The sequence below is a fragment of the Clarias gariepinus genome, chromosome 24, assembly GCF_024256425.1.
Source record: "Clarias gariepinus isolate MV-2021 ecotype Netherlands chromosome 24, CGAR_prim_01v2, whole genome shotgun sequence".
NCBI classification, from domain to species: Eukaryota; Metazoa; Chordata; class Actinopteri; order Siluriformes; family Clariidae; genus Clarias; species Clarias gariepinus.
Window position 1 is genome coordinate 18,575,443 of NC_071123.1, and position 8,988 is coordinate 18,584,430.

Genomic DNA, 8,988 nt, shown 5'->3' on the forward strand with positions numbered 1-8,988 from the left:
AAATGTTGCCCAAATTACTGAATCTATAGATCAAAGTTCAGATTCGAAAGGGGTGATATATTCAGGTGGCCAAGAATAAAAGCTGCCTTTAATCCCAATTTGCTACACTTATGTTCTGAGACTTTGCTACACTTCATTTCTAAGAGTCCCAGTAAAAAGTGAGATTCAAAGTTTAATTCACACATGCATAAAAAATACAGTAAATACAATCATTTGTATAGTTTCTATAACACTTTTCTGGCACTCATGGTGGCCTTTCAAATCAGTCACAGAGCTTCTGAAAACCGTTGAGTGTCATCCTGTTGGTCAGTTGTGATGATGAGCTGGTCCACTTCTTTGACCGTGAAGAAACCGGACATCCTGAAAGCATCTAGATGCAACAGTTGACTACTGCTAGGTACCTGTTCACTGGGGCTCTGAAAAATATGACTAAAGATATCCACATAATTTTTTTTTTTTATCATACCGAAAATTTACTGCACACGCACACCACACAAGTCAAAAAAAAAAAGAAAAAAAAAAGAAAGGCACCGATCAGCCATAATATTAACCTGACTTGAGCAACACTGAATATCAATTACAAACTAGTGAACTGATTAAAGTATCCTGGAACACTCAACGTTGTCTGTGACAGAAAGATATCCAGTGCACCACAGCCGGTCATGTATAGTACAGTATGGGGTTTAGCATAGCAAACAGTTCAAAGTTGTTGACTTGGCCTATAAAATCCCCCCCGACCTCTGATGCCTCAACCCGCAGCACCCTGAGGCTGATGTCCCGATGCCAGGCACCATGGCACAAGAGAAACCTACAACCTGTGGTAGGTGGTGTTAATGTTGACGGTTTTAAAGTTATGGCTGATCAGTGTTGGTCCACACAGGCTGCTCACATTTCCACATTTTAGGAGAGAACCACATTATGGATACCACATACACGCACAGTACGTTTGGTTAGATAAATCTACTGCGTTTGAATTTGGATCATTTTACAATTTTATAAATAATATAAAAAACAATTGTAAAATTCAACTGATGACCTTTATCTCTTCCGCTTTCATCATGACCAGAATTATAGCCATAATTCATGCTCGGAAATTTTTAAAAAATAATTTTCTTCAAAATTTTTTCCTTCTTTCCAATATGGTCGAGTCATAACATTTTGGTGATTATATATCAACAGTATGCTCCATGCTCTAATATGGAAAAGTCCTGTTTATGCAAACAAACTTAGAAACAAAAAAGAATCTAAAAATGTTTAAAGCTCTCCCTCACGTCCTCCCGTAATCCTCTAAATTGGGTCTGTTGTTTGTCAGGCCGCTTTGCCGCGCGTGTGTCCTCTGATGGAAGCGCAGCCCGCCGCAGTTCCGGAAGCTTTTCCCACATTGCGTGCACAAATACGGCTTCTCGCCCGTGTGGATGCGCAAGTGGCGTGTGAGCGCCCATGAGTGTCTGAACCGTGCAGTGCACTCGCTGCAAGCGTACGGCTTCTCGCCAGTATGGATCCTCTGATGGATCTTCAGGTGCTCCAAGCGGTTAAAGTCTCGGCCGCACTGAGAACAGCGGAACGGACTTCGTCCGGGCGGGTACAGGCTGCGTCTGGTACTCCTCTGCTGATGGCTGGCTGGTTTGGGCTGCAGGAGGCCGCGATACCTGTGCACGTCCTCCGGCGTAGGAAAGGGCTGGTCTGAGGCGTGCCCTTGTCCAGAGGTGTGACTGAGGAAAAGTGAATTAGGGGCGGGGTTAGTTAGGGAGGAAGCATCTCTCTGGGAAAGCTGTATATGGCAGGTGTCTGGCTGGCCGGAGGACGCTGAAGACAGGAAGTCCATGCCTGGTAGATCTTCTTGGAAGAGAGAGGTGTTGGCTGCTGGGGTAGTCAGAGACAAAAGAAAAGGGTTTCTTTTAGATTATATATTATATTACAATTTTATTACTTATTTATTATATTATTTGTCTTATTAGGAAACATTTACGACCCAAAAATATGAACAGGATTTTTTATAAAAACCTGATTAATTTCACAGCATATCATCTCATCAACTTTTTATGGACAAAGCCGACTTGAGCACTTGTTGAAATATAATTTATGATTTTATAATTATAACACAGGATGTTAAACCTGTGTTATAATAAATTGACTAATATTGTAAAAACACTATGTATGCTGAAACCCTTTTTTACTATTTTAAAGTCCACATGATGGAACCAACCCCCCTTTAACATAGCAAACACAGGTCAAGCAACGCGTCTGTGCTTTAAACCAAAACTTACCCAGAGCGGAGCTGCCAGAGGAACCATAGGAGTTTGATTGACAGCTCTGAAGAGGCAGTGGTTCAGGTCTCCACACCTCCAATAACTTGGACTGAGCCACTGAGAGGGAGTCTAAGATAATCTCCTGCTCGGTGTTGGACTTGGTGTCCGGATGAGCACACTCATCAGCCTCCTCCAACTTTGCTGTAAGACCAGACTCGAAGGACATACAGCCCTTTATGTGGGCCGCTGACGCTTCGGGTACCAATGCCGTCCCAATGCACGCCCGCTCAGCACGTGAAGCGTCTTCCTGTACAGCATGATGATCCTCTTTTATGTCTGTTTAAAGATAAAATATCAAGAGGCAATAAATCAGTCATTTCCACTTTTTGCTAAGGAAATTACTTAAAAGGTGACAGATCGATTAGTCTTGGGCTTCTACTTGATTTTTAACTTAAAATGTTCAGATGTTTACGAATATGGATTCGTATTCAAAGATAAATGCGCATGAAAAGTTAATAGAAAGCTAAATTTTCATATTTTTTAATATGATTATGCGTCAGTTTTGACTAAATATTAAAAAATATGTACATTGGTATTAAATTTTGTGTCACGAACTGTAGGTGAAAAAGTGAATTTTCAGATAAAATCATAAATTTTTTACATAATATTTAATGCCTCTTATCTCCCGATCCATGCTTCAGTTTTTTGTAAATATATATACATACATACATACATACATACAGTAAATACATATTTATAACGGATAAAAAGTAACATGTTTGCTGAATACAATTTCATGCTCTTTTATGTCTGTAGTGTCTGGAACTTTGTTGAATTCACAACTTTTAATGATCTTAACTGTCATTCAGATTAAACTTGGCCAGTTTAGATTTTGCATTAAAAGACATAAACCAGAAAGAGTGTTTCATTCTAAAATGCAACATTGTTAAGATACTGCAACATGAATCTGACATGGTTACGGACACTACATATATTCTGCTTTTTAAGCTTTTCACAAAAAAAAAAAAAATTAGTCAACTAAGCAGTTTTACAGGCTCCTGAATGCTTACACCAAGTTTAGTATCAATATTTATTAAGAAATATAAATAATTTGCATTTTCAATGATTATTTTTTAAAGCGAGAGAGTATAACACTGAAAAATTATGAGGCGCCGTATAGGGCTTAAATCAAACTTCACTCATGCACACACACATGAAACACTCACACATACATATATACTACTAACTGCTCAAACAACTACATATGAAATGTGCACACACACCTATAAGATACGCGCGCGCGCGCACACACACATACATACATACTTTCCGCGCACACACACATGCATACATACTCTCTCACACACACACACACAAATACATACTTTCCGCGCACACACACATACATACTTTCCGCGCACACACACATACATACTTTCCGCGCACACATACATACATACAAACTCTTCGCGCACACACACCTATGAGATTCTCAGTGTAACCAGAAGGCATTTCAGTTTAAAAGGAAGTCATTTCAGTGTAGATGGACTTTTCGCTTCATTCTCCCTGAATGGTAGTACTGGTTTGTAAACAGCCTGCTGTTGGACAGTTTAGAAGACAGAGTAGGACAGTATAATGATCATCACTGCTCAATCACATGGCGTATTCAGAACTGTCCACATAATGTCTGAATATTTCTGCATATAATACGCAGGTGATGATTTGCAAAAAGAGAATTGAAGCACGAAATCTGTGGCTAATATGTCGGAACAATAACTAACTCACTGGAATCCCACAGGACTCTAAATCGGAAATTTAAACATTGTTCCGACTCTCCATATCACCCACTTTTGTAGTGATAAATCAATCACTCGTTGTCTTCTAAACTGTCCATTAACGGTCTATTTAAGGAACGCTACTAATCAGGGAGAATGAAGTTCATATACATTAAATTACTACTCCCTACTCCCTACACCCTACGCAGGAAATGTCTTTTAAGGGAACTTCACTCTACAAAATTCCACCATTCAGAACACCATGCAACGTCACTTCCTCCTTGCGTTACCATGGTAACACAAGCACCTCGGATACCTGTCGCTGCTGCTGTGGAAATTTCACACTACGGACATTAAATATAGAATAATTATTGAAACAAAAACTGATACCATTAAAAATATATATAACGTATTGAAACGTTTATAACTTACGAATAAATTATTCGATTCAGTTACATGATGTAGGGAGGTGTATTTATGTATTTATTTTACAGATAACTAGCCTATAATATATAGCCTATATAATACGAATGGTTTCTTAATTAAATTAAAATGTAAATTTTTGTGGCCTATTTATATGATGTCGTCCTCGATAATAATTATAACAAAATATAAATTATTTTTCGAGTTACATTTTTTCACACTCCAGCGATATGTAATGACTTATAGGAAATTATTCATTCCTTTTCCCGCTAAACTGAAGATTCGTTGTTCACTTGTTCCCTACACCGCTACAGTTCGCTTTGTCATATGTAGTTGTTTGAGCAGTCAGTAGTACTGTATATATGTATGTGTGAGTGTTTCATATATGTGTGAGTGAAGTTTGATTTAAGCCCTATACGGCGCCTCATAAAAAAATGACAATTTTTGTGGAACATATAAAATCATCTCTCCAAAACGGTTAGCAACTTTAAATTTTTAGAGAAGCAAGATTGGTCACTAACATGTTGCATAAACTTCACACATTTTTTGTATTACTGTACATGTTGGCTTCTGACTAGAAGCTACTATTATGATGCTAATAATTTATTAATGTTCTTAATGATCATGCAAGTTGTTTTGTTTTGACTTGTACCTGTTACTATAAGATCAGGAGTGTTAAAGCTCAGGCCTGCACCCTCCCGGATCTGGAGTAAATCCTGTCCTCGTGTTAGATCAGGTTTAACGTCCTGTCCGATCTGACACACCGCGTCCCTGTGCGTCCGTTTAAAACACTCGCTCGTGCCGACGGCGATATCGCGCGTGTCCGGCGCGCGTCTCCGCGCAGCGCGAAGCTCCGTCTGCGTCAGGCTGAGTCTCGCCTGGAGGTTCCGGTTCGCCAGCAGGGTTTTGTGCAGCTGATCGCGCACATCGCGGAACGCTTTCCCGACCAGTTTGGAGACCTCGGCCACCGCCAGCTCTCCGGCGACACCGAAGGCGCTCTGGATGCTCGCGCTGAGCTCCTCGTGGAAGGAAACGGACAGCTCCGCGACCAGACCCGCGTCTGACGGAAGAGTTTCGGGGTTGTGCGCCATAACCTCCACACCGAGCGGTCTCCTCTTCCTTGCTTCTCGGCGACACTTCTTTACCTCTCAGCCTGCTTCTTATTTCCCAGCACAGACTAGCATGTGTAGCTCTGAAGCTTAAAGTTTACCTCACCTGCTAACAACACAGCCTGTATACACACACACACTTCCTCATTACACAGTAAAAGCATACTATCATACTTAAACCCTGAAACTCGAAAAACACTCATAAGTAAACAGAATATTTGCCTTTTAAAGCACAAAAGTCGCGTCTCGTTAATTCACATTTACATTATGTGACGCGTCTGGCACATCACTTCCTGCTTTCAGGGCAGATCCCGCCTCCTGCTCCGTGATTGGCCAATTCACGCCTATAACGTAGTGTCAACCAATCAGCTTTACTAACTGTATAACAACACACTTTCTATCTCTCTCTCTCTCTCTCTCTCTCTCTCTCTCTATGTATATATATACACTGTAATGTACAATATATATATATATATATATATATATATTCATAATTTTTTATATTTTCATATATTTCTATTTTATACTTTCTTTTACTGTAACTAAAATAATTACTACATATTGTAGATTTTATATTTTCCTTTTTTTTTTATTGACATTTGCTTCTCTTATTTCATTTTTAGGTCACAAACAGTCATGTAAGAATTTCACTGCAAATTAAAATGTGTATGTAGATGTAAGGAATGAATTTTTTTTAATTGAATTTGAATTAAATTATATTAGTATAATATTTATAATATTATCATAATATTTTCATATAGCTATATCAAGATGGAACGGAAAAATAAAAACCAAAAAATAGATTGAAAACTGTTTTTACCTAAGAGCAATACAGGCATTAAATACTAGTGAAATTTTCAGTATAATTATTTTCTGCAATATGCATAAATCTTGAGCATTCAAATGTTATTTTATGTGCAATATGCCTGAATTTTAGTGAAATAGGCATAACCTTTTTTTTGCATTATTTGTGTAAAATGTGTAAAGTGTAATTTGTGCATCTTGTGTAATATGTGTAAAGCATATTTACAACATTATAACAGTCTATATACAGTATATAGACTGTTATACTGTTGTAAATGTTTTCTTCCTTGGATCACTTTTGGTATGTCCTGACCATTGCAGACCAGAACATCCCACAAAAGCTGCAGTTTTGGAGTTGCTCTGACCCAGTTGTCTATCCATCACAATTTGGCCCTTCTCACAGTAGCTGCAGCCTCAATAACACATTAAAGTGTATATCTCATTAAGGACAAGGATTTCCAAAGTTGGAATGAAAGAACTTGTGGTAGAGTGTACTGCAGTACAGCACAGAGACCTGACCTAATCCCAATTGAAAACACTTTCTTTGAACTAAAACACTGACTGCACCCCAGACCTTCTCACCCCTGACCTCACTAATGCTCTTGTGGCTGAATGAACAAATACCAACAGCAACATTCTAAAATCTAGTGAGGTAAAGGAATCATGTAAAGTGAGATGGAATTTTTAAAAAGCAAATGTGTGATAAACAGTTACCCAGAAATTTAGCAATTTTATATAATGCATTGTATGGAGAAAAAAGGTTTTGTGTGTTTATTAAATGAATGGAAATCTCATATGTAAATCTTATGTTTGTCCCGACTCTGGTTGCAATGGAGCAGATTTATAATATATTAATAAGTCAGCAGTGATGTATTTAAAATAAACTTAGCAAAGCTGCCTTGTTGTACAGGTAAAATGGCAAAAGATTGCTTAAACTGTCAGGTAATGTCAGTTCATGCAAATACTAAAGTGTGTGCAAATGGCTAAACAAATCAGCACTGCACACTGTTTACATCTGCTTTCAGACAAAGTTTACAATTGATGTGACACTTTAAGAAAAGGTCATATGGATATACAGTATAGTCCACCATATTTAATCTGTATATACCGTATTGCTCAGAACTCATACAGTACAGTATACTGTATGTACATATGTACTGTATATCATGACAGACACGTCTGTCAAATTCACTGCACAATGTTGCACAGTTATACTGCATATTTATATATACTGTACTTTATTCTCTTCTGCATCTCTGTTTGTTATAACACATTGTTATAAATTGTAAATAGGCCATTTATGCACTTCTGGTTAGATGTTAACTGCATTTATTTGGCTCTGTACATGTACACTACAATTCAGTCTATATTCAACTTTATCAGTAGTCCCATTGTTTACTACCATTTTGTTTTCCCTTCTTACACTCACTCAAGTTTCAGGTTTAAGTTTAAGTTTTTAAATTAGTTGATGAGAAGTTTGACATGTGGTGGCACGGTGGCTTAGTGTTTAGCACTTCACACCTCCAAAGTCGGAGTTCGATTCCCACCTCAGGTCTGTGTGCATGGAGTTGGCATGTTCTCTCCATGCTTGGTGGGTTTTCTCCGGGTGCTTCGTTTTTTTTCCACAATCCAAAAACATGCAGATTAGGCTAATTGGTGTCCCCAAATTACATGTAGCGTGTGTGTGTGTGTGCGCGCTGTATGATGGATTGTCACACTGTCCAGGGTGTACACCACCTCGTGCCCTAAGTTTCCTGAGATAGTCTCCAGGCCCCTCGTAACCCTGTACACAGGATAAGGTGGTGTAGACGAGTTTGTGGAACTGAGAGAATACAAAAAACATGCACAAAGTGATGGAACACATGGACCAGGTATGACAAACCCTAACTTGCATTTGGAAGACAAATGTTTTATATAAATAGCAGTATTGTGTCATATTTTAATATGGTTTAAACATTGTGATTTTGAATAATTGAAAGCACGTTGCTGTCTGTCATTGGTTTAAATCAAGGCAAATTTTAACAAAAGGTCAACCAGCAGATGTCGCAGCTGCTCAGAGCAGTGACTAGTCTTGTGTTGCCAGATCGTGCGTTTTTCCCTAATTAAAGTATGTGAAATGACATTCACGGTGGGTTGGTGTAAACCAAAGAATAGACAATAATATCAGTAATAATTATATGAGATTTGTAAAAATGTTGCTTTCATTTTTTTTGTATGTTTTAAAAATGTTTTTAAATGCTAGTTTATTTAACACCGGTTTATTGGGATTTATGCAACACAATCTGGCAACCCTGTCTGAGAAAGAAACGCGCAGACTTGGCAGTGAGCACGGACGGGGTGATCCCGCATTTAATAATAAAAATCTACAAAAATACTGCAAAATGTACTGTTTTTTTTCTTCTGAAAAATAGGTTGCATATCAGTCTATAATATAGACATATAACATATATAATAGGCTGAGAGATGCACCAAAGTACAGAGGAAGAAATGGATTAAAACAGAGAAGACCATATTATTATTATCATTAGCCTACTATAGACTCGAGGTTGCCAGATTGTTCCCTCAAAAGCCCTCCATTTGGTTGGACTAAAAAGTGCTTCTGTGTGTAGACAATTAGTTTCCCCTAAA

General features: G+C 38.2%; 1 protein-coding gene across 2 annotated transcripts; it reads right to left on the bottom strand.

The window, feature by feature from the left end:
- Positions 1-152: 152 nt before the first annotated feature.
- si:ch211-284e13.5 (uncharacterized protein LOC793850 homolog) lies at positions 153-5,831 on the bottom strand. Of its 2 annotated transcripts, none has more exons than XM_053485441.1 (3): positions 5,100-5,831; positions 2,268-2,585; positions 153-1,860 (listed from the first exon to the last, which is right to left on the bottom strand). In XM_053485441.1, exons 1-3 carry the CDS (start codon positions 5,536-5,538, stop codon positions 1,268-1,270), a joined length of 1,350 nt encoding a protein of 449 aa, XP_053341416.1. In that variant the 5' UTR covers positions 5,539-5,831; the 3' UTR covers positions 153-1,267. The 2 variants fall into 2 exon arrangements, with proteins under 2 accessions (XP_053341416.1, XP_053341415.1); XM_053485440.1 differs by having other exon boundaries at positions 153-1,863.
- Between the last annotated feature and the right edge of the window lie 3,157 nt (positions 5,832-8,988).

Bases quoted from the DNA above. Each gene is read 5' to 3' on its own strand.
- si:ch211-284e13.5 (XM_053485440.1), bottom strand. From the start codon at position 5,538: ATGGCGCACAACCCCGAAACTCTTCCGTCAGACGCGGGTCTGGTCGCG. The intron at 2,586-5,099 runs GTACAAGTCAAA...ATCTTTAAACAG, and splicing joins TCCTGATCTTATAGTAACAG to ACATAAAAGAGGATCATCAT. The intron at 1,864-2,267 runs GTAAGTTTTGGT...TGACTACCCCAG, and splicing joins CTCTGGCAGCTCCGCTCTGG to CAGCCAACACCTCTCTCTTC.